Raw genomic sequence first — 26,184 nt, 5'->3', positions numbered from 1 at the left:
CTCAGAAACGCCGTGACGTCACCTGTCCCCCAACATACAAGGTCAAAGGGGCCAAGAGACGGTTGTGCACAGGCGTACTCGCTCTTCCTCCTTCGTCACGTGAAGAGAGTTTAGCTATGGTAACGGGGCTGAGTGCGTAATGCGCAGGCGTTCTACTCCTTCCCTGGCACGTGACAAGACACCAAGGGCCGTCATGTGAGCAGGTGGCCAGCCCGCCGGCTGGGCGGGGTTCCGCAGCACAGCGGAGGACCAAAGAGTGACTGCAGACCCGACATAACCAACGGGGCTGAACAGTCATGCCCAAGTACTGCCGGGCCCCGAACTGCTCCAATACTGCGGGCCGACTGGGCTCGGACAACCGCCCTGTGAGCTTCTACAAGTGAGCGCAAGCGCGGGGCGGGGCTTGCCGGGAGGCGCGGCCCTGGGGGCCGGGACCCGTGGATAAATGCCACTCTGCGGGTCACCTGGTTAAGCTTGGGGTCTGGAAGCGGGGTTAGCAATGAGGAGACAGTACTTCCTGCAGTAAACACAGCAGATGTGTTCAAACGCAAGAGTAGACGATTAACCAGAAGTAGTGAAAGAGATGAGCGGAGGAAAAGGGGGCTGTTCAGAGAGAAATGTAGTCAGACTGCTAGAGCCCACTCGACTGAAGTATCATCTCAAACGCAAAACACCCACAACTGAGCTCCTGACCGTGTCTCCCCACCCAAGCCCTTCCACAATCTTTCCTATATTAGCTTTCTTCATGCTGCTTGTTATTTAGGCTAGAAACCTTAGAGTCATCCTTATCTCTTTACTCACACTTGAGAAAGTAGAAATTAGCATAAACTTTTTTTAAAACCTGCCTTCCATTTATTTGGCTAGATTAACAGACACAGAAAGCCAGCTGAAGAACTAATAGGAAGCAATATTTCTATATTTTTCTCAGAGACATGCTGATGTAAAATGACACAATTCCCCTTCTTTGAATGAATACTGCTTTCTTACTAGAAAACTTTGTTTCTAAAATCATAGATTATCACAAACTTTGCTGTTTTAAATTATATCCATAAGAATGAAAATCTCTCTTAATGCCTAGAGGACTTAAGTCACTGTGACACAAAAAAGCAACCTCAATGTACAATCCAGGTTCAGAGTTTCAGGAAAGGTGTTTTTGACCCAGAATTCCACATCTATCTAAACTTTATTGCTTCCTAGGAGACAGGATCCTGGGCCCATTTTGCAGTCCAGACCTGATATTGATCCCTTTGCTTTGAGCCCATCCAAAAGTTTCATTTACATTTCACCTGATCTTCACCCTTCCCCTGAACCTAAATTATAACTCTTACCTTTTCCTTCATTGGTGAGACTCCCCATAGTACCTTTGATGTGCATCCTTCCTCATTGCCATGGTAAATGAACCTGACTTTGCTGGACTGCCGGTCGTGCCTGTTGGCCTCAGTCTAAGTGGGCTGGGACACATTCCACAGTCAGTCCATCAGCGAATCCTTTTGGTTCTCCCTTTAAAATCTACCCAGAATTGACCACTTCTAACCTCCTTCTCTGCCCTTACCCTGGTCTTGGTCATTATCTTCTCCTGACTGCACTATTTTAGTAGCCTTCTCATTGGCCAACTTGCTGCCACTGCCTAGTCTCCCCCTCTCAGCATAGTCACATGGAACCTGTGAACCACTGAGTCAGCTCAGGACCCTCCTCTGCTCATCTCCCTCTCTCACATCACTCTATAAAAGCCAAGAAAGTAAGGCTGAAGCAGACAGAAAGCAGGCCTACAAAGTCCTACAGGAACTAGATCTCCAGTATCGGTATGAGTTCATCTCCTCCCTCCTGCTTCTTACCACTCTGCTTCACGGTCACTGGGCTACTCAGTGTTCCTCTAGGATGCCAGGTACATTGTTGCCCCAGGGCCTTCACCTCTGCAGTTCACTTTGCTTGGGAGTTCTTCCCTTTATGACCACCACTCTGTGAAATAATAACTCTGTCCCAGATGCATGCATATCCTCCCTCTCTGCCTCCTGCTTTATTTTTCCCTCTTAACACCACTGTTTGGCATACCACATATTTGATGTATTCATTTATTGTCTCCCCCACTAGAATCCAGCTCCATGAAGGCAGGCATTTTTTGTCTGTCTTGTTCCTTATTGTGTCCCCATTGCCTAGAACAGTGCCCGGCAGCCAGTGAGTACTCAGTAAATATTTGTTGGATGAATTTGATGAATGCATTTAAGATGGACTCCCCAGGAACCCCAGCAGTCCATGTCTCTTGAGGGACCCTGGTGCAGGGTAGGAGTGCAGAGGAGTCTTTAAACATAAATCAGTGTGTCCAGACTTGCTTTTTAAAATATATCAGTCTGACACCATTTGCTAATTTAGCAACTTGGAGTATCCCCTGAAATAAGCATGCCCCTCCTGGAGTAAGCAAGCCCCTGACAAATCTTATTCCTGCCCAAGCAGAGCTCACGGATAGGTGAGAGGTCAAGCATTGAAGAACTGAAGGCATCCACGATCCTTCAGCACCACTGCCCCGAGTCTGGTCCATTAACCCAGCCTTTGACTCTACTCTCCAAACACATCCCTATCCTGCAATAGTTACAACTCCTAACACCTTGGCAATATTATAAATACAAATGGAAAAATCCTAGCTAAACTATAACTTTTTTAAAATCCCATATTTCCAGTCTGACCACTTCTCATCAGCTGTGCTGTCACGGCATAGCCATCCTCCCTTTTTTAAAAATTTTTATTAAGGTATGATTGATATACACTCTTATGAAGGTTTCACATGAAAAAACAATGTGGTTACTACATTTACCCATATTATCAAGTTCCCAACCATACGCCAATGCAGGCACTGTCCATCAGTGCAGCAAGTTGCCAGAGATCCACTATCCCTTCTCTGTGGTACACTGTTCTCCCTGTGATCCCCCACACCGTGTGTACTAAACATAATACCCCTCAATCCCCTTCTCCCTCCCTCCCCACCCACCCTCCCACACCCCTTCCCTTTGGTAACCACTAGTTCCTTCTTGGAGTCTCTGAGTCTGCTGCTATTTTGTTCCTTCAGTTTTGCTTCATTGTTATACTCCACAAATGAGGGAAATCATTTGGCATTTGTCTTTCTCCGCCTGCATAGCCATCCTCTCTTATTGAGACACTGTGATAGCTGCTTGCTGGTCTCCTTGCTTTCATTTTTGCCTCTCTTACAATAATAATAACTTAGAGGGCACTTGGGTTATGCCAGACACTGTTCTAAGTGCTTCCCATATAATAATGAGAACAATAACAACCGTACAGAGCAGCCAGACAACTTTACAAAAATCAGGTCATGTCTGTGTTGTTTAAACCCCACAGATGGCTGCCAGGATATACCTCACAGAGGCTAACTCAATTCCACCTCAAGGCCTACCCCTGTGCCAATTTTGCAGAAGCCACTTAGCTAAGAGTTTGGTGAGAAGCAGTTTCCAAAGGAGATTCAGGAGAGGGCGTGGGTACTAGACAGGAACAGGGTGAAACATATGTAGGGTAGTGGCTGTCAGGGAATAACTTAAGAGCCTGCTAGACAGCCAAAGGAAACATACACTAGTTCTGTCTTAGGCCCTTGCAGGAACAAATTAGTCATCTCTAATGGGTAGCCTATCAGGAATGGCATCTAGTTGGTAGTAACAAAGTCCTGAAATAACAATGGATTAAACAAATTATGGAGTCTATAGGAATCGGTGTGGTTAAATTATGCTGCAGTAACAAACACAAAATCTCAGTGGCTTACTAGAACAAGGTTTATTTCTCACTCATACTATGTCGTTTGCAGACCATTTGTGGCTCTACCCTGTAGTATCTTAACCAAGGACTCAGCCTGAAGGAGTTGCCCCTACATGGAATATTGCTGCTCTTGAAGAAGGGGGGAAAAGAAAAAGTGGGAAAAATAACCCAGTGGCTCCTAGCAAATTTCATATTTAGAAGTGTTCCGTGTCACTTTCACCCTTTCTGCCAAAGCAAGTCTGTGGCATGCTTCCAGTCAATGGAGTGGAGACTTGAAAACTTAATGTGAAGCAGGTCAGCAAATGTTTCGAATAGTAATATAATCTACCATGGAGTTTATATTTCTCTCATATAAAATAAGTACAGAGGTTAATAGGACATCACTGGTGTGGCACCACAGTCATCAGGAATGAGGGCCCAATCTTTCTGCTTTGTCATCCTTAGCATGTAGCTTCATTCCAAGATAGCTGCCAAATGCCCCAGCCATCACGCCCTACCATTCCTCTTAGGAAGGGCAGGAAGAGTACAAGGGGTTCAACTTTAAATAGGCCTGGATTGCTATATACTTTCCTCTTAGAACTGCCTTTTCTGCGTCCCACAGAAGTTGGGGCTTTGTGCTGTTGTTGTCATTTGTCTCCATATATTGCTTGATCTCTGTTTTGATTTGGTCATTGATGCATTGATTACTTAGGAGCATGTTGTTAAGCCTCCGTGTGTTTGTGAGCCTTTTTGTTTTCTTTGTACAATTTATTTCTAGTTTTATACCTTCGTGGTCTGAGAAGTTGGTTGGTAGAATTTGAATTGTTCTGAATTTACTGAGGCTCTTTTTGTGGCCTAGTGTGTGGTCTATTCTGGAAAATGTTCCATGTGCACTTGAGAAGAATGTGTATCCTGCTGCTTTTGGGTGTAGAGTTCTGTAAATGTCTGTTAGGCCCATCTGTTCTAGTGTGTTGTTCAGTGCCTCTGTGTCCTTACTTATTTTCTGTCTGGTGGATCTGTCCTTTGGAGTGAGTGGTATGTTGAAGTCTCCTGGAATGAATGCATTGCATTCTATTTCCTCCTTTAATTCTGTTAGTATTTGTTTCACATATGTCAGTGCTCCTGTGTTGGGTGCATATGTGTTTATAATGGTTATATCCTCTTGTTGGACTGACCCCTTTATCATTATATAATGTCCTTTTTTTATCTCTTGTTACTTTCTTTGTTTTGAAGTCTATTTTGTCTGATACAAGTATTTCAGCTCCTGCTTTTTTCTCTCTGTTAGTTGCATGAAATATCTTTTTCCACCCCTTCACTTTTAGTATGTGTATGTCTTTGGGTTTGAGATGAGCCTCTTGTAAGCAGCATATAAATGGGTCTTGCTTTTTTATCCATTCTGTTACTCTGTGTCTTTTGATTGGTGCATTCAGTCCATTTACATTTAGGGTGATTATTGAAAGATATGTACTTGTTGCCATTGCAGGCTTTGGATTCGTGGTTACCAAAGGTTCAAGGGTAGCTTCTTTACTATCAACCATCTAACTTAACTCTCTTATTAAGCTATTATAAACACAGTGTGATGATTCTTTATTTCTCTCCCTTCTTATTCTTCCTCCTCCATTCTTTATATGTTAGGTGTTTTATTTTGTACTCTTTTGTGTTTCCTTTGACTGCTTTTGTGAATAGTTGATTTTATTTTTTGCCTTTAGTTAGTATTTGGTTGGTCTGCTTTCTTTGCTGTGATTCTATTTTCTCTGGTGATAATCCATTTAGCCTCAGGAGTGCTTCCATCTAGAGCAGTCCCTTTAAAATATCCTGTAGAGGTGGGTTGTGGGAGGCAAATTCCCTCAACTTTTGCTTGTCTGGGAATTATTTAATCCCTCCTTCATATTTAAATGATAATCGTGCTGGATTCAGTATTCTTGGTTCAAAGCCCTTCTGTTTCATTGCATTAAATATATCATGCCATTCTCTTCTGGCCTGTAAGGTTTCTATTGAGAAGTCTGATGATAGCCTGATGGGTTTTCCTTTGTAGGTGATCTTTTTTCTCTCTCTGGCTGCCTTTAATACTCTGTCCTTGTCTTTGATCTTTGCCATTTTAATTATTATATGTCTTGGTGTTGTCCTCCTTGGGTCCCTTGTGGTGGGAGATCTGTGGGCTTCCATGGTCTGAGAGACTATTTCCTCCCCCAGCTTGGGGAAGTTTTCAGCAATTATTTCTTCAAATACACTTTCTATCCCTTTTTCTCTCTCTTCTTCTTCTTGTACCCCTATAATGCGAATATTGTTCTGTTTGGATTGGTCACACGGTTCTCTTAATATTCTTTCATTCCTGGAGATCCTTTTATCTCTTTCTGTCTCAGCTTCTCTGTATTCCTGTTCTCTGATTTCTTTTCCATTAACAGTCTCTTGCACCTCATCCAGTCTGCTCTTAAGTCCTTCCAGAGATTGTTTCATTTCTGTAATCTCCCTCCAGACTTCATTCCTTACCTCTTGCATATTTCTCTGCAGGTCCATTAGCATGGTTATGACCTTTATTTTTAATTCTTTTTCAGGAATATTGGTTATATATATCTCCCCAGGCCCTCTCTCTGGGGTCGTCTGAGTGATTCTTGACTGGACCAGATTCTTCTGCCTTTTCATGGCGATAGAGGTGGTCGTAGGCAGGTGGCCCCTGTGTCAGCTGGGAGAACAAAGTCCCTTCCTGCTTGCTGGTCACCTTGCCCTTCTCCACTGCCTGTGTCAGTTACCTGCACACAGGGAGCAGTCTCTGGGTTGATCTCCTGAGCTGCCATGGGTGGGGCAGCCCTCCGGATAGCCCAGAGCCCTGCGGGGAGTGGCAGGCGCACTGGGTGTGTTCTCCTGCGAGAACAGCGCCACAAGGGGCTCAACTTTAAACTGTGTCAGCCTTCCCAGAAACCCCACCCAATGGTGGGTTCTTCATCATTGGTCACCCCCAACTGCAAAGGAACCTGGGAAACAGTCTTTCAGCATGGCACGTTATGGCCTCAAATAAAGTTGGAGTTTTGTTAATAAGAAAGAGTGGATATGATGTAGTCAACTGACTGTCTCTCTCAGGGTGTGAGTGAGGAGTGCTGCTTGAAGGGATTTCGTGTGTGTGTCCAGGCAGAATGGGGTTGGTGAGAGCACTTGGATCCCAGACGGAAGCTGATGCAACTGCAGCAACCAGAGTTCCTGGCCTTGTGCCCCAGGGTTCTGCCCTCCTGGTGCCACAGCTTTTCTGAGTCATCCCTTCTGTGCTCTTTCACCAGCCACCCTCACCCCCGCCTGCCTTTTGCCTGAGAAGTCTTGCTCCCCCCATCTCTGCTCATCCTCCCCACTCCTCCCCACCGATGGCCTCTTTTGTTTCTTGTGTATCATTCCCAGTGTTTATGCAAGTGCAGGCAAATCTGAATATATGTTCTAATTTCCCCCTTTATTATCATATTAGTTTCCTATGGCTGCTGAAACAAAATTGATGGCTTACAACAACACAATTTATTCTTTAACAGTTCTGGTGGCCAGAAGTCCAGGTCGGTTTTATTGGGCCAAAATTCAGGTGGCAGCAGTGCAGTACTCCGTGAGAGGCTCTAGGAGAGAATCCTTTCCTTGCCTCTTCCAATTTCTGGCGGCCACATCACTCCAATCTCTGTCTCCATGGTCATATTGCCTTCTCTTTTGTTTGTGGTAATGTCTCCTGCCTCCCTTGTATAAGGACACTCGTGATTGCATTTAGGGCCCACCTCAATGTTCTAGGATAATTTCCCCATCTCAAGATCCTTACTTTAATCACATCTTGTCATATAACATGTAATAGAATATTCACAGGTTCCAGGGATTAGGACACCCAATATCTTTCGGGGACTATTATTCAGCCTGCTGCAATTACTAAAAGCTGATACACTATATTTGAAAAGTTGCTTTTTTCATACAATATATGCCTGACAATAGTATGTCAGTTCATATAGTGCCTCCATACTCTCTTTTAGGGCTGCATAATACTCTTTCATGTGCATATGCCTGAGTTTATTTACCCTGTCTTCTCTAGATAATATTGTCCCCAATGTCTGACACTGTTTACTCTTTTTAACAAAGAGAGAGCAGGCATCAGAGCCCTCAGCAGGTAAGGGTATCCAGGTGTTTTTATGGTTAACTTCTATTTATGGAATTGATACTGGTTTTCCATTCTCTGTGTGGTGTAAAGTTTCAGAGGTATCTTTGTTTAATACTTAAAACTGATCAATTTCAAGAAAACTATTAAGTAAATAATATCACAGATATCAAAGACATTGTGAAGGTGGGATATGAATGACTTACTATCTAAAGTTAGTATATTATTTAATGTTACATAAAAAACTATCCCCGAATCTATCAGCTGAAAATTGGCATTTACTGTTTTCATAGTTTCTAGTGGATGCCACAGGACAGACTGGCTCAAACATAATTATGTGGCTACTGTTGGTTGCAAATGAAGCTGGGAAATTAGTTCTTTATTTTGAAGAGCTTTGAGCCCAGATCTAAATAGAGAATGTATTGCTCCATAAGAGGACAAAGTGAGCACCACCCACCAAGGTGAGCGCAGGGACGTCTGGCCCACAGATGTTGGGCACAAGTGGCACCAGGACACAGGAGTAGTGGGGTGCCTTTTGAGGGTGCCTTGTCAGATAATCTCCACCCACTCCCACTGTAAAAGCTTTTGTTCATTTTTAACAAACTTTTTAGTTTTTAATTGTGGTAAAATACCTGTAACATTAAAACCTACCATCTTAACCATATTTAAATGTATAGTTCAATATATTAACATATACAAGTGTCATGCAACCAATCTTCAGAACTTTTTTTTCTTCCAAACTGAAACTCTTTACCCATCAAATAACTTTCCATTTCACCCTCCCCCGCAGCCTCTGACAACCACCTTCTCTGTTTCTATGAGCTTGACTTTAGATACCTCATATAAGTGGTATATTTGGGGATTTTTGTGACATTTTTTGTGTTTATTTCATTTACCATAATGTCCTCAAGGTTCATCCATGTTCTAGCATGTGTCAGAATCTCCTTCTTTTTTATGGCTGAATAATATTCCATTGTATGTATATGCCACATTTTGTTTATCCATTCACATGTCAAAGGATACTTGGGTTTCCTTCACCTTTTGGATATTGTGAATAATACTATTATGAGCATGGGTATGCAGATATCTCTTGAGGACTCTCCTTTCAATTCTTGTTGGCATACACCCAGAAGCAGAATTGCTGGATCATCTGATAGTTCTATTTTTAATTTTCTGAGGAACCACCATAATGTTTTCCACAGAGGCTGCAGGGTTTTACTTTCCCACCAATAGTACACAGGGTTCCAGTTTCTATACTCCCTCACCAACACTTGTTACTTTTTTTGTTGTCGTTGTTATTGCTTTTAACAGTTGCTATTCAAATGGTTGTGAAATGATACCCTGTGGTTTTGATCTGCATTTCCATAAAGATTAGTGATCTCCAGCATCTTTTCATATGCTTGTTGCTGACTATATATCTTCTTTGAAGAAATGTCTTTTCAACTCCTTTGGGGATTTTTTAATGGGGTTATTTTGTTGAGTTACTTAAAAACCTTTTAACCTGTGCTCTCAAGCATACACAAAAAAATAGAATTGGGTAAATGAATCCTCCTTTATCTCTTGCTCAGTTTTACCAATCAACATTTCGCCAATCTTTTTCATCCACTGCCCCCTCCCACAAACACCTTTAATGATGTATTTCAAAGTAAATTCCAGGCATTAGATCTTTTACTCATAAATATTTCAGAATCTTTTTCCAACAGGTGACTATTTTAGAAGGATAAACCAATTATCACACCTTGTAAAATTAATTTCTTAGAATCATCTAACACGTAATTCATGTTCAGTTTTCCCCAGCTGTGTTGAAATGCCTATTTACAAATGGTTTCCTGCAGAGGAGGTCCACATCCTGCATTTGGATTTATGTTTTGTAAATCTGTTAATCTATAAACCCACCCCACCCTCACCCCCACGAATATGGGATCTCCCACATTCTAGATTTGTCCGATTTTGTAAACTGCTCCCTCAGGTTCACGTGGAGGAACAGACTGATGGGGGTAGGGGAGAGTGGCGGTGGCCCAGGAGGCCAGGAAGGAGCCTGCTGCCAAAGCCTAGTGGAGGTGGGTGTTCAAAAGGTGGAGCTAAAGGATGAGGTGTGGGTAGGAGCTACGGAGAGCCTGGATGGGGGGAGGCAGGACCAGTTTCTGGCCCAGGGACATCTGGGTGTGAGTGTCCCCAGGGAGGGGTGCGGTTGAACCTGACATCGCTGACCCAGCCACCCCACCACCTTGGCAGGTTCCCACTGAAGGATGGCACCCGGCTGCAGGCCTGGCTGCAGCACATGGGCTGTGAGCACTGGGTGCCCAGCTGCCACCAGCACTTGTGCAGCGAGCACTTCACACCCTCCTGCTTCCAGTGGCGCTGGGGCGTGCGCTACCTGCGGCCCGATGCTGTGCCCTCCATTTTCTCCCGGGCACCGCCCGCCAAGGTGAGCGCAGGGACGTCCGGCCGCACAAGTCTGACCCCCAGCTCTGCTCCACCTGGGAAGTAACCCCTGGAGCCTTCCTCTCCGAAGAGAAGGCCCTCCTGGCGTCTAACCCTAAGCCCTCCGCTCTTGAGGTCCAGCCTTACCTGAGGGAAGTGCCCTTGGAGTCTGGCCCTGATGCCCCCACCCCGTGCCTTGTCTTCCAGAAGCCACGGAGTTCCCAAAGCACGGAGCAGCCGGTCTCGCCTCCACAGGAGGCCCCGGGCCCAGCCGTCCAGGCCCCCGGCCCTGTGCACCTTGTGGTACTGGGACCACCGCCCGGAAGCCCCGGGGCCGTAGCCACGGTGTTCCTGAGACCCCTGCCTCTTCCGCCGGCTCCCCCGGGTCCGCGCCCTGGAGTGCCGCCCCAGCAGCCCCGGGCCGGGCTGGGGGCGACGCTGGGGGCGCTGCAACGGCGGGTGCGGAGGCTGCAGAGGCGCCATCAGCGGCGCCAGGCGCAGCTGCGGGCTCTGGAGCAGCGGGCGCAGCAGCTGTGCCGGGAGAGCCTGCGGGCGCGCCAGGGCCTTCTGCGCGCTGGGACTGCTGCCCGCCTGGCCCGCGCGGCGCCTCTGGTTTCTGTTAAACGAGAGTCCAGGATTTAGAAGTCAGAACATTTCACCCGTATTTCCAGCTTGCTGGCTTTTTTGAAAAAGATCACCTGGCCATGTCAAGCAACTATTGGTCAGAGCAGAGTAGTGGCTACTCCATTTATTAATAATATTTAAAGCGCCCTTACTGTCTGCCAGACAGAGCTGGTAACTTACTGAAAACCATGACCTTGATACTGCTGTCGCCCCCATTTTCCAAATGAAAAAACTAAAGCACAGAGGGATACAGTAATTTGCCAATTCAGGCAGCCACAAAGTTCAAAGCAGATGTCTGTCTGGCTCTTGAAGAGGTCTGCGCTCTTTTGTTGGGGAGCTTCCTGCCTGGCCCTGCAGAGCTTGAGTTTGCAACCCCTTTACTAGAGTATCTTGGGCCCTTTGTCTCTAAATTTTACTGCTGAGTATTTTCCCTGGATTGAGGGTGGGGTAGGTGTGTGTGTGCTGGGGTGGGGGTGGTATCATGTCTTCAAAAATAAAAGTTTGGCCAGGCCTTCCCACCTTAAAACCTGAGGGCTTGAAACCTCAGGGCCAAATTTGAGGTCCCAGGGCTCTAAGCCCTGCCTGGCCAGCAAGAAAGGTGGGAAGGGGTTTCAGAAAGGCACCCTCTCAGTACCTCTGTAGCGAAGGTATCTCAACCTGACAGCCCGTGGGTTGAACATGGCTCACAGCTGTGATTGTTTGGCCTCAGCAATGCTTTGAAGTAATTTTTTATGTCTTTCCTGAAGGCTCAGAAGCTCTAGCAACCCTGGGAGCTGCAGTGTAGCTGCCCCTGGAGGCTTTCTATTTGAGACCAAGGCCTGAATCATGCGGGGGCACAAGAGGGACACACAGTGGGGCAGGAACAGACTCAGGCCTGGGGTTCTTTATTAAGCCTGCCAGAGCCCCTGGGCTGACAGTTTTCTTTCTGCCTCCCCTTAACCCCATTTGATCCTTGTCTCTCAATCTCTTCTCTGCCCCACCTTCATCTTTGTCTTTCTTCCCCTCCATTTCTCTGTCCCTTCTCCCCCATTTCCCCATGTCTCTCTTCATTTGCATCTTTGTGTCCCCTATATCTTTGTCCCTGTCATCTGCATTTCTCCTGTCCTTACATCTGTCTCTCCAAGTCTCTATCCTCCTATACTTCTCTCCCTGTTTCCCTATAACTCTTTATTCCCCCATGGATCTCTCTCTGGTCTCACATCTGTTTTCCTTGTCTCCCCATAAATATCTTTGCCCACATCCCTGTTTCTTGACATCCCCTTCCCACCTTGGCCTCCCTGTTCCTCACTATTTCTTCCTCTTTCCCTTCTTCCCTCCCCACACTCCCCTGTGTTCATCTCTACCACTTCTTTGCCTGGGACTGCCCAGCTCCCTAGACCTGAGGAATCCCATCATCTGTGGAGATGCCTGACGTAGCCATATTCTTGCCCAAGGACAATGGACATCAAGCCTGAATACCTGGATACTCGGATCCCCAGTGCATAAGGACCAGGATAATGTTATGGGACAGATGAGAGAGTAAGAGAGACATATCACACATGGAGTTGGTGTGATAACCCCAGTGCTACCACCCATGCCTGGGGCATCACACTACCTCCCTCAAGGGCCTGGCACCAAGCACCCCCTCCTATGGACCTCTTAAACCTTAGGGCTGACCTGGGCCCAAGCTCCATCAACCTATTCTCTGGTACCAGGTTTTGCCACCCACAGCTCAAATCTTTGCAGTCAGTAAAACAGACTCAGAGCAGAACAAGAGCTGTTTGGGGAAAGTTGTACCGGGTTCTGAAAAGACGCTCCTATCCTTTGCCAACTCTGGTGCCTAGCTGGGGATACAGAAGTGAACACAACTGACACAGTCCTGCTCTCATGGTGCTCACACTCTGCTTGAGTAGAAGATGGAACTAGTGAACTAATAAACAAGATAATTTCAGATTGTGGTAACTGCTATAAAGACTGAATGAAGATGTAATGGGATGGGATGGTGGTAGAAAAGAGGACTCAGAGGAGACAACATTTGAGCTGAGACCTGGATGAGAAGAAGCTGGCCTGGAAGGCATATGGGCTGGATGTTCAGAGAAAATGTCCCTGCAGATGCCCAGCATCAAGGGTGTCAGCTGGAGGAGGGCAGTAGTTGCTATGGCGAAAACTAAAATGGGGAAGGGAGGGAGAGAGAGAGAGAGAGTGTGTGTGTGTGGTTTTAGAACAGAGAATGTCTCACTGGGCTATGGTTGCAAATCTGTCCCCTATACCCTGCTACAGACATGTTGCATGGTTAGTAAAAGCCCAGACCCTACAGCCAGGCTGCCTGGTTTCAACTCAGCTCCTTCACCTATTTGCTGTGTGACCTTGGGCATGTGGCTTAAGCTCTCTGAGCCTGGTGTTACCTGAGCACTATGTGATGAGAATGGCAATGGTCTACAAAATCATCCCTCCGAGACACCCCTTATATAGGGCGAGCATGAAGAAGGGGTCAGGTCTGAGATCTCAGAAAACCTCACCACCACACATAGAGATCCCTTCCCTAATTGGCCTGGTCTATAGGCCTGCGGGGGACAAGAGGGGAAGAACCGAGTCCGTTGTCCCATCCCTCTTTTTGCCGTCGCCTCTGTCCTCCCGCCTCCTGTCTTCGTGTCTCACATCCTTCGTGGCCATCACTTCTCCCCACCCTCGCTGTGTATTCCCTTCCCGTCGCTGCCTCCAGCGGGTTCACCAGAGCCAGCTACCTCCAGAATCTCCTCCCCCGCGCCTGGTTGGGGGGAACTCGGCGCATGCGCGATCGGTGCCCCTCCCTCTCCACCCCCAGCCCCCGTCGGCGTCTGGGCCTCATCCCCTTCTCTCTGTCTTTCTCCTCCCCCTCACTTCCCCAGACACTGACACCCCATTGCTCCAGTCTCCCCATCTCAGCTTCGGTCTCCAGCACCGTCTGCCCGAGGTAAGATGGGTAGCGGGGAGGCCCGCGGACAAGAGGAGGGGCGAAGCATCCTGCATCCCGAGATAAACAAACCCGGGGAGGGGGCGGCCTAGACTCTGGGGCCTGACGCGAGAGGAGAATGGGGGGCTGGACTTGGGGGAAATGGTGGGCGCTGCGGCGACATACCAGAGTCTTCTGATGGGCAGTGGTCATCCCTATGATCGCCCCAAATCCAGAGCTGGGTGTGTGGGAGCCACCAGGGGCCCTGGAAGCTTCTGGGGGATCGGAGCCTGGAGTCTGTGGGATGCCCTCTTTAGCTGGCCTCTGCCTCCAGGCTTTGCCTGAAAGCCACCCCCAACTCTGCACCTGCACCCCCGAGGGCCACCGAGGACCATGACTAAGACAGATCCCGCCCCGATGGCCCCACCGCTCCGAGGGGAAGAGGAAGAAGAGGAGGAGGAGGAGGAGCCCGTCCCCGAGGCCTCCAGCCCCACCGAGGAGCGCCGGCAGAAGCCTGTTGTGCACCCCTCGGCACCTGCCCCCCTGCCCAAGGACTACGGTAACCACCTTCCTCACTTGGGAATCTGGCCTGCAGCCTCGGGTGGCCATTGAGGTTGGGCTAAGCTCTGCTGGTGGTGATGGTGGGAGAAATCTGGGGGATTTGAATGTGGTCTGGAGGAGTCTTGGCCCTTGGATTCCACCCTGACGCTTTTCATTAATTCATTTATTCACCCATTGGAAAATGGAATTGGAATAATCCTAATCTCTGATTCACGACACATCATTCAATCATTTAGTCATTCAGCAAACATTTATTGAGAGCCTGCTATGGACCAGTCTCTATGCTAGGAGCTGGGGGCAAAGCACAGAGCAAGACATACCCAATCTTTGTACTCTCAATAATGACTGCAGAAATAAGTTAAAAAATATAATATATAACATACAAGCATGATGAGAATTGTGTTTGCCAAGAATAGGATGCTGCAAGAGCTTTTTAAGACATGATTTCCTTGAGGAGGTAACATTTGAGAGATACCCAAAAATGAGTTGGGGGTTAACAAGGAAAAGAGGAAAAGGGGGTCAAAGGAGAGGTAACCACAGGAGTAAAGGCTCTGAAGTAGGAAGGCACGGAGCTGAGAGGGTGGATTCTTGGAGAAACTGAAAGTGTCTAATCATTCACCAAGCCTGTTTATCCATTGCCACTATTCTGTGACACAGCTTATGCTGGGGAATAGAGATTTAATGGTGAGCAGGCCAGGCATCTTTCCTGCTCTCAAGAGAGAAGAGACTAAACACATAATGAATAAATAAATCAGATGAGTTCTGATTGGAGTGAATGCTAGGAAAGAAAGAAAAGGTGGAGATATGACAGAGATTGGCTCGGGGGCAACAACTTGAGACAGAATGGCCAGGGTGGTTCTTTCTGTCGAGGTGGCATTGAGGCTGAGACCCAGAGCAGGAGAGAGCCACCCGAGAGCTGGAGAAAAAGAGCCCTAGGCTGTGAGCAGTAAGTGCAAAAGCCCTGAGGCAGACTGAACTTGGAACAGAAAGAAAACTCTGGAGTTGGAGTTAAGGAATGATTGGAATTGAGGTGAGAGGTTGGCAATGGTGAGGTCTGGAGGGGCCTTAGAGGCCACTGTGAGGACTCTGGATATATTCTGAGTATTAAAGAGGGGAGAGCAATGCAGGTGCAGGGGTCATTGTTTAAAAGCCAAGGATTGGCATGTCTGATTTATAGTTGTAAAAGCTCCCTCCGGCTACTGAGTCAAGAGGATGGAGCTCAGCCAGAGTTGGATGTAGGAGGGGGCTTCCCCCCCTTTAAAAAAGAAATCATCTTTTCTAATTGGAATATAGTTTATATACAATATTATGTTGGTTTCAGATAAACAACTGAGTGATTCGTCAATTATATACATTATTAAACGCTCACCATGATAAGTGTAGTTACCTGGGAGGGGGCATTTAGAAGACATTGGCTGGGAATCCTCAGCAGCTGTAAGTTCATAAACTAGACCACAGGTTCAGAGGGTAGGCACCATCAGGGTAGGGCAGGAAGAATGGCATCTGTGGACATGTCACCCACTAGAGGTGGGTCAGAAAGGCTACAGGTTGCCCTCAGTCTGATAGAAAAGTGAGAATGTTATCTGGGTGTCCCAGGCAGGAGATTCACCCCTAGGAAACTGGAAAATCTCCTTTGGAAATGTGGCTAGGGCCCGTGGTCCTGTGGGAAGTCAGAGGGTCTGGGCTGACCCCTCCCTCCACCAACCCCCCTCATGCCATGTGCCATCCCCCATGCCCCTGCTTGTAGAACAAGGAGGGTTTGGTCACAGAACGTGAAGGAATCTGGAAATGTGGTCTAGGACAGAGAAAGGGCTAAGGTAGACTCCGAGAGGAATTCATGTATTTATTAAATTTGCACATTAATTCAGCAGAGATTGAGCACCTGCTGTATGCCATGTTCTGTGCTGGGCCTTGGGGATAAGGGAGTAAATAAGGCAGCACAGAAACATAAATGTTCACATCCTAGTGAGGCAGACAACTGAGAAAGGAAAAGAGAGGGAGAAAAGAGGGAAGATGAGGAAGAGAGGAACAGAGAGGGGAAGAAAAGGAAGGAGGAAGGAGTAAACAAGTTGTGTTAAGTCGTGATTAGAGACCTGCAGAAGGGTAGGAGATGGAGAAGGGCAGAGGTGCTGATTTAGACCTTGTGGCTGGGGAGGCCTCTCTGAAGAGGTGGTGACATCTGAGCACAACCTACAAAGCCCTGGAAGATCTGAGGGAGAGCTGTCCCAGGCAAGAAAAAGAGCAAATGCAAAGCCCCTGAGACAGGAATTTGCCTGGGGTGTTGGCAAGACAGAGGAGGCCAGTATGACTGCAGGGGAATGAGTGAGCAGCAGAGGGCAGAGGACAGACAGGGCCAGTTTGTGCAGGGCTTGTGGGCTGTGCAGTGGACCGGAGGACTGCCATCTGTCCTCTGAGTGTGATGGGAACCAGGGCAGAGTACTGAGCCAAGGAGGGCTGTGGAGGTGACCAGGAACTAAAAAAGGAGCACACAGGCTGATTCCTGGAGACACCTGTGTGGCACCTCCCCAGGCTCTGGGCCATCTGGCGGTTCATTTACGCATTCCTTCAACACGTGCTCAGTTCCTGCCTTGTGCTAGGCGCTGTGCTTGGGGATGACATTACTACATCAGAGTCTGATGGGGGGGACGGAAGTTCCTCTGGGCAGCACCCTGGCTGGCCACAGGTTAGATCCTGCCCACAGATACGTTTTATGTGGACTACACAGTATTTGAAAAATTAGGGAGATTTTTCTTAATTACCAGGATTTCTAGTTTCTAAATTTTTTTTTTTACCTGGAGATCTGGCCAAACGGTTCCCATACTCTTCCCTAGCAACAGTGGGCTACAGCAGTAGCAGTCCCCTTGGGTGTGCAGACGCGAGGGTGCTGCACCCCTTACCACACTCTTGTTTCAAGAAGGGGTGTTGCTGCTCTGTGGGAGTGCCTGATCTTCCAATTCCCCAGACACACCAGGCATCTAGATTTCTATAAGAAACCTCCTGATTTTGAAACCTCAAACTGGCTACACAGAAAATGCCTGTGGCCCATGCACCATCAGTTTGAGACTCAGCCCTAGAAGGTCTTAAAGGCAAAGGCCTAAGCTCCTCTGCCTCAGAATGCAAAGAGGGAGTCAGCTTGCCTGGAGTGACCTTGGACCTCTCACCACCCTAGCCTTCACCTTCTTCGATCCTAATGATCCCGCGTGCCAGGAGATTCTGTTTGACCCGCAGACCACCATCCCTGAGCTGTTCGCCATTGTGCGCCAGTGGGTGCCCCAAGTCCAGCACAAGATTGACGTTATCGGCAATGAGGTAAGAACACTGGGGAAGCCAGGGAGGGAAAGGATGGGGTCCCTGACATGTCTGGGTAACTTTCGCTGGTCCCTTGTACTCGCAGATTCTGCGTCGTGGCTGCCACGTGAATGATCGTGATGGGCTGACTGACATGACACTGCTCCATTATGCGTGCAAGGCTGGGGCCCACGGAGTCGGTGAGGGTCCAGATTCCCAAACCATGCACCCCAAACCTCAGCCTCTAGACCTGACACCCTCAAAGCCACCCAGGACCCAGGCTCTGAGAACCCAAAGCCTGAGATCCCAAAGGGCAGTCCCTAAGGCCCTGGGACTGTCAGGTGCCTTGGGCCCACACTCTAGACAAGGGGACACTGACCCTGGCTGTTCCACAGGGGACCCTGCAGCGGCTGTGCGCCTGTCACAGCAGCTGCTGGCACTGGGTGCCGATGTGACTCTACGCAGCCGTTGGACCAACATGAACGCACTTCACTATGCGGCCTACTTCGATGTGCCAGATCTTGTGCGCGTGCTGCTGAAGGGTGCCAGGCCCCGAGGTGAGGGGCAGGGTCCTGGCTGGGAGAGCACAAGACCCAGGCAAGGAAGAAAATGCCCAGGGTGCGGAGCAGGAGACTCAGAGAGAGCGAGGTGGGGAAGCCCATTCATGGAGCTGAGCTGAGGCCTAAGAGGGGAGTGGGGACCAGGATCTGAGGAGATGGTGGGAGTGTGGAAATGGCTGGTATGCAAGATGAGGCTCAGTAGTCCCCAGCCCCAGAGCAGGGCAAGACCTGGACACCAGGGGTATGGCTGGAAGGGAGGGTAGGGCTCTGCCTCAGAGGCTGCCAAGACACTGGGGCCTACGGGTTGAGAGATGGAAGGCAGGGTGCTTAGGGTGCTCACTCAGAACCCTTCTCTCACCTACCTCCCAGTAGTGAACTCCACGTGCAGTGACTTCAACCACGGCTCAGCCCTGCACATCGCTGCCTCCAACCTGTGCCTGGGTGCTGCCAAATGTTTGCTGGAGCATGGTGCCAACCCAGCGCTGCGGGTACTGCCATCCTCACTCAGTACCCATTATCTTCCTTCCCCAACCCCTTTCTAGGGCAGCAGGCCATTGCAGAGGAAAAGAGGGGCCAAGACCACTTGCATTTCTGGAAGCTCTCAAAATACTACAAAAATCATTTGTACATTTAACAAACAAAGTAATATTAGCTGAATGTTCATGCTATATCAGGTGAACTAAATTATGAGCCCAATTTTACAATAGGGAAACTGAGGCAGAGATCTTAATTTGTCCAGGATCACCCAGCATGGAATACCTTCTTTCAATCCTGGCTGACCCTAAGCCTATGAGTTGACAAGATTTCAACATCATGAAGAAAGCAGAGTTAAGGCCCTCTGTGAATGAGATGGTTGGGTCCCCCGATAAGTTCTCAATATGACCTTTGACCCCCAAGTGATCCACTTCCAGGTTCTCTAACACCAGTTACTCTGTAGTATCCCAGGCCCAGATATCTTGGGGGGATGTGACATGACCTGTGCCCTGAGGCTCTGCCTTTCCCCATTTCCCAATGGCTCATGTGGATCCCTGACCCAATACTGTAGGAACCTTTGTTTTCAATGTTTATCCCTTTTATGGACCCATTCTGGGCTTGGGGTCTCTGGAGGCATGGCCTCTCTGAGGCTACAACCTACAGGACTCAAGTGTGACCTTCATTCACTATTGGCCTCACCCCGGTCCTACCCTCCATTACTGGACATCCCAGCCTGAGGTCTTGGGTGAACATCTCTGGGGACTGGTCTGTACCTTAATGCTCTACCCCTTCTTATTCTCATATTGGCCCAAGATAGGACCTAGACCTACCTCTGCTTCACCTAGATAAGGGGTGTCGGGGGGCATCAACTCAGTTGGGGTACAGCCTGTGCCACTGAGTCCTCACCCCCTCTTCCTGTTGGTCCCCAGAACCGAAAGGGACAGGTGCCAGCGGAGGTGGTCCCAGACCCCATGGACATGTCCCTGGACAAGGCAGAGGCAGCGCTGGTGGCCAAGGAGCTGCGAACGCTGCTGGAGGAGGCTGTGCCACTCTCCTGCGCCCTCCCCAAGGTCACGCTACCCAACTATGACAACGTCCCAGGCAATCTCATGCTCAGTGCATTGGGCCTGCGCCTGGGAGACCGTGTGCTGCTGGATGGCCAGAAGGTCAGGGCCTGGGGTGGGGAGGGGAGGGCAGGACTCAACCCTTATGTCTTAGAGCTGGGTCCTTGGGCAGAGTGCAGACTCTCCCCTTTGCCCACCCTCCCAGTCATTCATACAGTAGTTATTTCATCTAACAGTTCTGTAATTCCTATATCCCCACCCTGGGCCCAGCTCTCAGTCCAGGGGAAGACAGAGCTATCCCGACAGTGACAGCCCAGGCAAGTCGCGGCCGTCATTGGAAGCACAAGCAGAATGATGAGTGCAGCTCTGCCCCTGGGGGGGCCCCCTGGGCCTTGTTGTCCCCAGTCAGGGCCCACCTCTGCTCTCAGAGTGGTCGGTGCTTTGATTAGGAAAAAAGTACAAGTCAGAGTGATCAGGGGTATGATGGGGGATGTACTGACTTGAAGATGAGGAGGAATGAGCCAAGAGAAAAAAAAAGGAGAAGGCAGTCTTAGGTAGGGGCAGCAGGTGTAAAGGCCCAGAGGGCATAGAAAATCTTCATTCATCAAAGCATTCCAATTTTTATTTATTTAGCTGGTGACTCTCAGGTTCCATGCTGGACACAGCCCTTCCCTGGGGACAAAGGTGCCTTGTCCCACTCTCATGAAGCTACATAAGTAAACCCCAAGTTACGATAATTTCTGGTAGCAGCAAGGAGGTTCAAAACCATTAAGTGCTTGGATTTAGTCAGTTGTCCCTGGCTGAGGTCAGAGGTAGTTTTAGCTGGGGTGTTCCAAGAATGCTTCTCTGAGTAGGTAATGTCTGAGCTGAGATGGGAAGGAGTTCAACCTGCAAAAACAGGGAGACAGAGGAAACAGCGGGAACAGAGAGGCCCAGAGGAGGCAGGGGGCGGTGCGACTAGAGGGTGAGGTGGAGAGGTCAGCAGGGGCTTGATCACACCAAACTTGCAAGCCATTGGAAGGAATTTAAGTTTTGTTTCCTTACTTTTATGGTTTCCTAATTAAGAGTTTTGTATGCATAAGTCCCACCTGGAAAGCTTTCTGGACATGATCTAATCAAACCCATGTGACAATTCTGAAAGCAGGATGGGTTGACTTTCCCCATTTTACAACCCAGAAGACTCTTAAGAGGCCTCAAAGAGGTGAAACCCTTTGTCTGAAGACTGTGATAACAATGTCTGCCCCTTAGAGAAGCAGCATAGCAAGTGGTTATGAGCTCAGGCTCAGGGATTTGTTCAGGCAAATCTCAGCTTTGCCATTTACCAGCTGTGGGACCTGAAACCCATGATTCCACCTCTCTGAGTATCAGTTTCTTCATCCGTAAAATGGAGCTAATAACGGTACCCACCTTGGGGTTGTATGAGGATTAAATTAGTTAAAATGTGTAAAGCCCTTAACACAGGGCTTGGTGATTCCTAAGTGCTCTTTGTGTGCCAGGCATTGTTCTGATTCCCACACCAACCATCCAAAGCAGGCACTATTAATTCGCGCATTTTATAGACAAGGAACTGAGGCTTCAAGGGGTAAAAGAGTCTCACACAACGATGATAACCACACTCACTGGGGGCTCCCTGCAACTAAGCAACTTTACGTATTACAATGTTTCAACCAGACAACCAGTCTATGAGGTGGATTGTTATCCCCATTTCACAGATGAAATGAGACCCAGGAGATCCCTTACCCAAAGTTACAGGATAGTAATAGTCAATACTTACTGATCCCTCACTCAGCACCAGGCCCTGTTCTGAGGCCTTTACTTTCTAACAGCCCTGTCCAATAGACCTATCTGTGATGATGGAAGTAGTCTGTGTCTGAGTTGTCCAATAAAGTAGCCACAAGCCACGTGGGGCTATTGAGCACTTGAAATGTGCAACTGGGGAAATGAAATTTTATGAGTCAGCAATGTAGAAAACCCCAGTGTGACTCAGGGTGAGACTGGGGAGATGAATTTTAATTTAATTTTAGTTAATTTAAATTTAAATTGTCATGTGTAGCTTATGGCTATTTATTGCACTGGACAGGGCAGCTATATAACAGTCTTATAAGGTGAAATCCATTTCACAGGTGAGGACATCGAGGCACAGTAAGGTTAAGTCATACAGCCAGTAAATGGTGATGCCTGAGCTGAGATTTGAGCCTGGGGCTCCCTCATCCACCCCGCCACATTGCTTGTGTGCAGTGATCCCCAAGGAGTCCCTGGCCATATCCTCCCTTGTTTCCTCAGACGGGCACACTGCGGTTCTGTGGGACCACGGAGTTTGCCAGTGGCCAGTGGGTGGGCGTGGAGCTGGACGAACCAGAGGGCAAGAATGATGGCAGTGTTGGGGGTGTCCGGTACTTCATCTGCCCTCCCAAGCAGGGTGAGTCCCACCTGGGGCTCAAAAGGGGTGGCAGTGGGATCCACTCAGTAGTTCTGCCACTGCTGACTGGGTAAAGGGCATGAGGGGATGATGGCAGGGGCAGACAGACTGTCGAGGGCAGAGGCTTGGGCAACTCCCAGCCCAGGCTCTGTCCCCGCAGGGCTCTTCGCCTCTGTGTCCAAGATCTCCAAGGTAGTGGACGCACCCCCGTCATCTGTCACCTCCACACCTCGGACTCCCCGGATGGACTTCTCCCGTGTCACTGGCAAAGGCCGCAGGGAACACAAAGGTCAGAAGGGGAGCCCTAGAGGTGAGGTGGGCCAGTCTTGAGGATATTCCGTGGGTAGCCCTCCTTTGGTGACTCAGTTTCTCCTCAGGCCCAAACTCCCATGTTAGAGGATGACCTCCAAGTTCCTGACTTCTGTGACAGGGTCTTCTTTGACTTGGTACTGGCTCCACCAAGTTCTTGGAAGGACCTGTGGGTTACCTGCCTTCTGTGACCTATTTTCCTCTCAGGCCCAAGGGCTTTCCCCAGTTTTAGGGAAGAATCTATAGCGTTCCTCGTTTTAGTGACCTGATTTATCCTCCCTCCTTCATTGTAAAAGGACAATTTCTAGGCTTCTGACTTCTGTGACTCGGTTTTTCCTTTGGCCCAAATATCCTCTACTTTGAGAAAGGATTTTGGGATTCTCTACATTACTGACTCAGATTCCTTAAAGTGACCCTCCACCCCCCACCAACTTCTCCGGCAGCTGGGATTGTTTCCTTTCAAGCCCAAAGTCTCCCAGTTCTGGGGAAGCCACTGGAGTTCTAATTAGAATCAGGATAGAGTTTCTATGTTGGGGCTTTCTGGGTGGCATGGGGTCCCCAGGACTCGAATCTGGGGCCCTTGCCCCACTCCCTGTACCTTGCACCCCCAGGCAAGAAGAAGCCCCTGTCATCCCCATCTCTGGGCAGCCTGCAGCAGCGTGAGGGAGCCAAGGCTGAGGTCGGAGACCAAGTCCTCGTCGCAGGCCAGAAGCAAGGGGTTGTGCGCTTCTATGGAAAGACAGACTTTGCCCCAGGTGAGGATGGGCATCTGGGCTGGGAGGAAGGCAGGGCCTCATGGCACTCTGACACCCTCTGGCTGCAGGTTACTGGTATGGCATTGAGCTAAACCAGCCCACTGGCAAGCACGATGGCTCAGTCTTTGGTGTCCGGTACTTCACCTGCCCCCCTCGGCATGGAGTCTTTGCGCCGGCCTCCCGAATTCAGAGGTGAGCCCAAACTCTGACCCCAAACCAGGGTATCACCCAGAACCCTGATCCCCCCTCAGATGTCTCTTCCTCTTGGACCAGGACAGTGGATACCCACCCCCAAACCCTAGCTCTTTTTGTGTAGGCCCCATGGGGCTCAGCTCCCCTAGACTGTTGTGGCTCTGACTGCTTCCGCTCTGCTCATGTCTCCCCAGGATTGGTGGATCTACTGACCCTCCTGGGGACAATGTCGCTGCCAAAAAAGTACACCAAGTGACCAGTGAGTTGAGAGCTGGGATGTGAGGAAGAGCATGGGTTTGGGGATAGGAGGGAAGGTCATGGGTTCTTAGGTATATGCTAGTGACAGAATCTGCAGTATTTAACTGGGGACACAGGCTCCGGGAAGATGCTGAGACAGGATCCCAGAGAGGATGGGTGCTATGGAATACAGGGATGTTAGTGATGAGGCTCGGGGCAGGCTTTGAGGACATAGATAAGTTTTGGGGATACAAGGAATATTATGGGCAAGAGGTCCACGTGGGTATTAGGAATGTGGAGTCCGGGTGGGTACTGGACACATGGATAAGTACTACTGGCAAGGAGCCTGTCATCCCTTCACCCGAGACCTTGTCCTCCCCATCAGTGACGCAACCTAAACGCACCTTCACGACAGTCCGGACCCCAAAGGACATTGCATCAGAGAACTCCATCTCCAGGTGTGTAGCCAACCCCTGGCCCCTCTCCTGTGGGATGTTCAGGGAGAGGCTTCCATATGGCCACTGTGGAACGGATCTGGATCCGGAGCTCTGGCTGGGGCTGGAAATAGACGTTAGGAAAACTTGTGACTAGTCAGTTTACCCAGAAAGTCCTTAGGGAGTGATACCTCACACTGATTTCTGGTGACTTCAACTTTTAAGGGGCAAGTAGAGGAGGCAGAAAACCCTCTGTTCCACAGGAGCCTGAGGAGGCAGAGCCTAAGAGGTGGAGGCAGAATCCCAAAAGGCCAAACCCCAAACACTTGGGGAGGAGCTGGGGTGACAGATCCAGCTCTTCCCGCTCCCTACATCAGGGTGTGACAAGGTTCTCCTTTCCAGGTTGCTCTTCTGCTGCTGGTTTCCCTGGATGCTGAGGGCAGAGATGCAGTCTTAGAGGCCCTGGACACCCAACAAAGAGACGCAGAGCCCCCTCTAGCATCTCTTGACACAAGGAGCCCCCAAGTCACCCTGAGATAGTTTCCCAGTAACACATCCAGAATAGAGACACCCCCCATTAGCCAGCCCTCGGTCACTGAGGCCCCATTATTAACAGATTCCCCCAAGATATGCAGACCCCATGTTACCCAGAAAGAGATTCCCTGAGTGTAGCACCTTCAGGCTAGTCCCTATCCCCATATCCTCAATAATGGATTTTCACATTACTCCAAGTGATGGTGACCTCCACATAATGCACCACAGCAGAACATTCCTGTGTCATTCATCACTGGATCAGAGCCCTCCCCTATTAACAAAGTCTCCCCCCAACCCCCACTCATCAAGTCCCCTTGAAATAAACAGGTCACACTTCTAAAGCCACAGCTAATAGACCCACATTTAACATCAGTATGACCCTCAAGATGTGACCCCCATGGTCACCCCAAAACCCTTACCTTGCAATCAGAGACTGCCTCCATTAACAAAGACCCTTGCTCTTACCCCTTAAAAAGAGACCCCATTAACCAGCCCACTGTCACTCCCAATTTACAGACACCAAAAAAGTGCTGGAATTACAGGACCCCCAAGTCTTCCTACCCTCTGCACCCTCAAGAAACCCCCAGTGCCTTGTATGAAGCCCATCCCACATGGCCCACAGTCCCTGTGCTGGCCAGGCTCCCAGAAAATTCTCTATTTTTTAAGTAATGACTTCCCCCTTTGGGGGACCCCAAAATTTGGAGGCCCCATTCTGGGACTCAGGGGATCCCAAACCCCAGAGTACACATCCCAAACTCCCCTATGCCCCCAGGTCCTACTCCCCAAGTGCCCCCTAGAAGACCCCAAGGCCCTAACTCCAAGGACCCCTAAATCATGGAATCCCCAAATCCCCAGGGAATCCCAAATTTTAAAATCCAAGCCCCCAGGAACCCCCATTCATGCAGGTCCTTGTACCTGGGATAAGGAGATTGCAGTCAGAATATGTATACCGGGCTCCCAGGGCACCTGAAGCCCTATTCATAGGCACCTGTTTCAGGAGACCCCAAACAGGAATTCTCATCCCTGGAAACTAGGACTTTCATGCCCTGAGTCCATGGATCTCAAGACCCAAATGTGAAGAGCCCCAGCCCCAAGGGAACCCCAAATCCTAAAGCCTTCATCTCTAATACATGAAGGGCCCCAAGCCTTGAGGGGATCCCCAACCCTGGAGCCCCCATTTCAGCCTACCTGCTGGTCACAGGTCTAAAACACCAAATCTTAACTCACTGGCCCCCAAAGGACCTCACAGCACCCTGGCCAGACTATCCCCTCGAGGAAGAACCTGAAGGCCCGGGGGTCCAGGGAGGACCTGGGGCCCTGACCACCAAGGACAGCTCACAACTGCCCCTTCACTGCATGTCCCTGAACTCAGCATGACCCCTGTCCCCTTCAATAAAGACGTTTCTATGGCTTCTCTGTGTTGGTTCGTTATTTGGGGAGTTCTGACCCCTGCCTTTTCACCCTTGCCGGGGGGTGATGGAAGAGGAAGTCCTTCCTTCAAAATACCCTGCCTTGGGTATGGGCATAAGATGATTCAGCCTGCTGTAAATCC

At 49.1% G+C, this 26,184-nt stretch overlaps 2 protein-coding genes across 6 annotated transcripts; both read left to right on the top strand.

Moving 5' to 3' along the window:
• Window positions 1-148: 148 nt before the first annotated feature.
• Window positions 149-13,827, top strand: THAP8 (THAP domain containing 8). 4 transcript variants are annotated; one of them, XR_008994125.1, is made up of 4 exons: window positions 149-379; window positions 10,082-10,274; window positions 10,478-10,991; window positions 13,762-13,827. XR_008994125.1 is itself a non-coding variant. In XM_057493194.1 (4 exons), the coding sequence occupies exons 3-4, from the start codon at window positions 10,128-10,130 to the stop codon at window positions 10,910-10,912; spliced, it is 582 nt and encodes a 193-aa protein (XP_057349177.1). In that variant the 5' UTR covers window positions 150-379; window positions 9,816-9,906; window positions 10,082-10,127; the 3' UTR covers window positions 10,913-13,330. The 4 variants fall into 4 exon arrangements, 3 of the variants coding, with proteins under 3 accessions (XP_057349176.1, XP_057349177.1, XP_036784984.2); XM_057493194.1 differs by lacking the exon at window positions 13,762-13,827 and adding an exon at window positions 9,816-9,906 and having other exon boundaries at window positions 150-379; window positions 10,478-13,330; XM_057493193.1 differs by lacking the exon at window positions 13,762-13,827 and having other exon boundaries at window positions 10,478-13,330.
• CLIP3 (CAP-Gly domain containing linker protein 3) lies at window positions 13,687-26,044 on the top strand. 2 transcript variants are annotated; one of them, XM_036929084.2, is made up of 14 exons: window positions 13,687-13,826; window positions 14,140-14,364; window positions 17,536-17,675; window positions 17,761-17,854; window positions 18,050-18,211; window positions 18,587-18,702; window positions 19,618-19,854; window positions 22,036-22,171; window positions 22,332-22,460; window positions 23,092-23,235; window positions 23,304-23,427; window positions 23,622-23,686; window positions 24,050-24,122; window positions 24,501-26,044. In XM_036929084.2, the coding sequence occupies exons 2-14, from the start codon at window positions 14,199-14,201 to the stop codon at window positions 24,553-24,555; spliced, it is 1,641 nt and encodes a 546-aa protein (XP_036784979.1). In that variant the 5' UTR covers window positions 13,687-13,826; window positions 14,140-14,198; the 3' UTR covers window positions 24,556-26,044. The 2 variants fall into 2 exon arrangements, with proteins under 2 accessions (XP_036784979.1, XP_036784978.1); XM_036929083.2 differs by having other exon boundaries at window positions 18,584-18,702.
• The last annotated feature ends 140 nt before the right edge of the window (window positions 26,045-26,184 follow it).

The sequence above is a fragment of the Manis pentadactyla genome, chromosome 15 (assembly GCF_030020395.1).
Source record: "Manis pentadactyla isolate mManPen7 chromosome 15, mManPen7.hap1, whole genome shotgun sequence".
NCBI lineage: Eukaryota > Metazoa > Chordata > Mammalia > Pholidota > Manidae > Manis > Manis pentadactyla.
The sequence above is the reverse complement of the archived record's forward strand: the minus strand, read 5'-3'. Positions and strand labels throughout refer to the sequence as shown.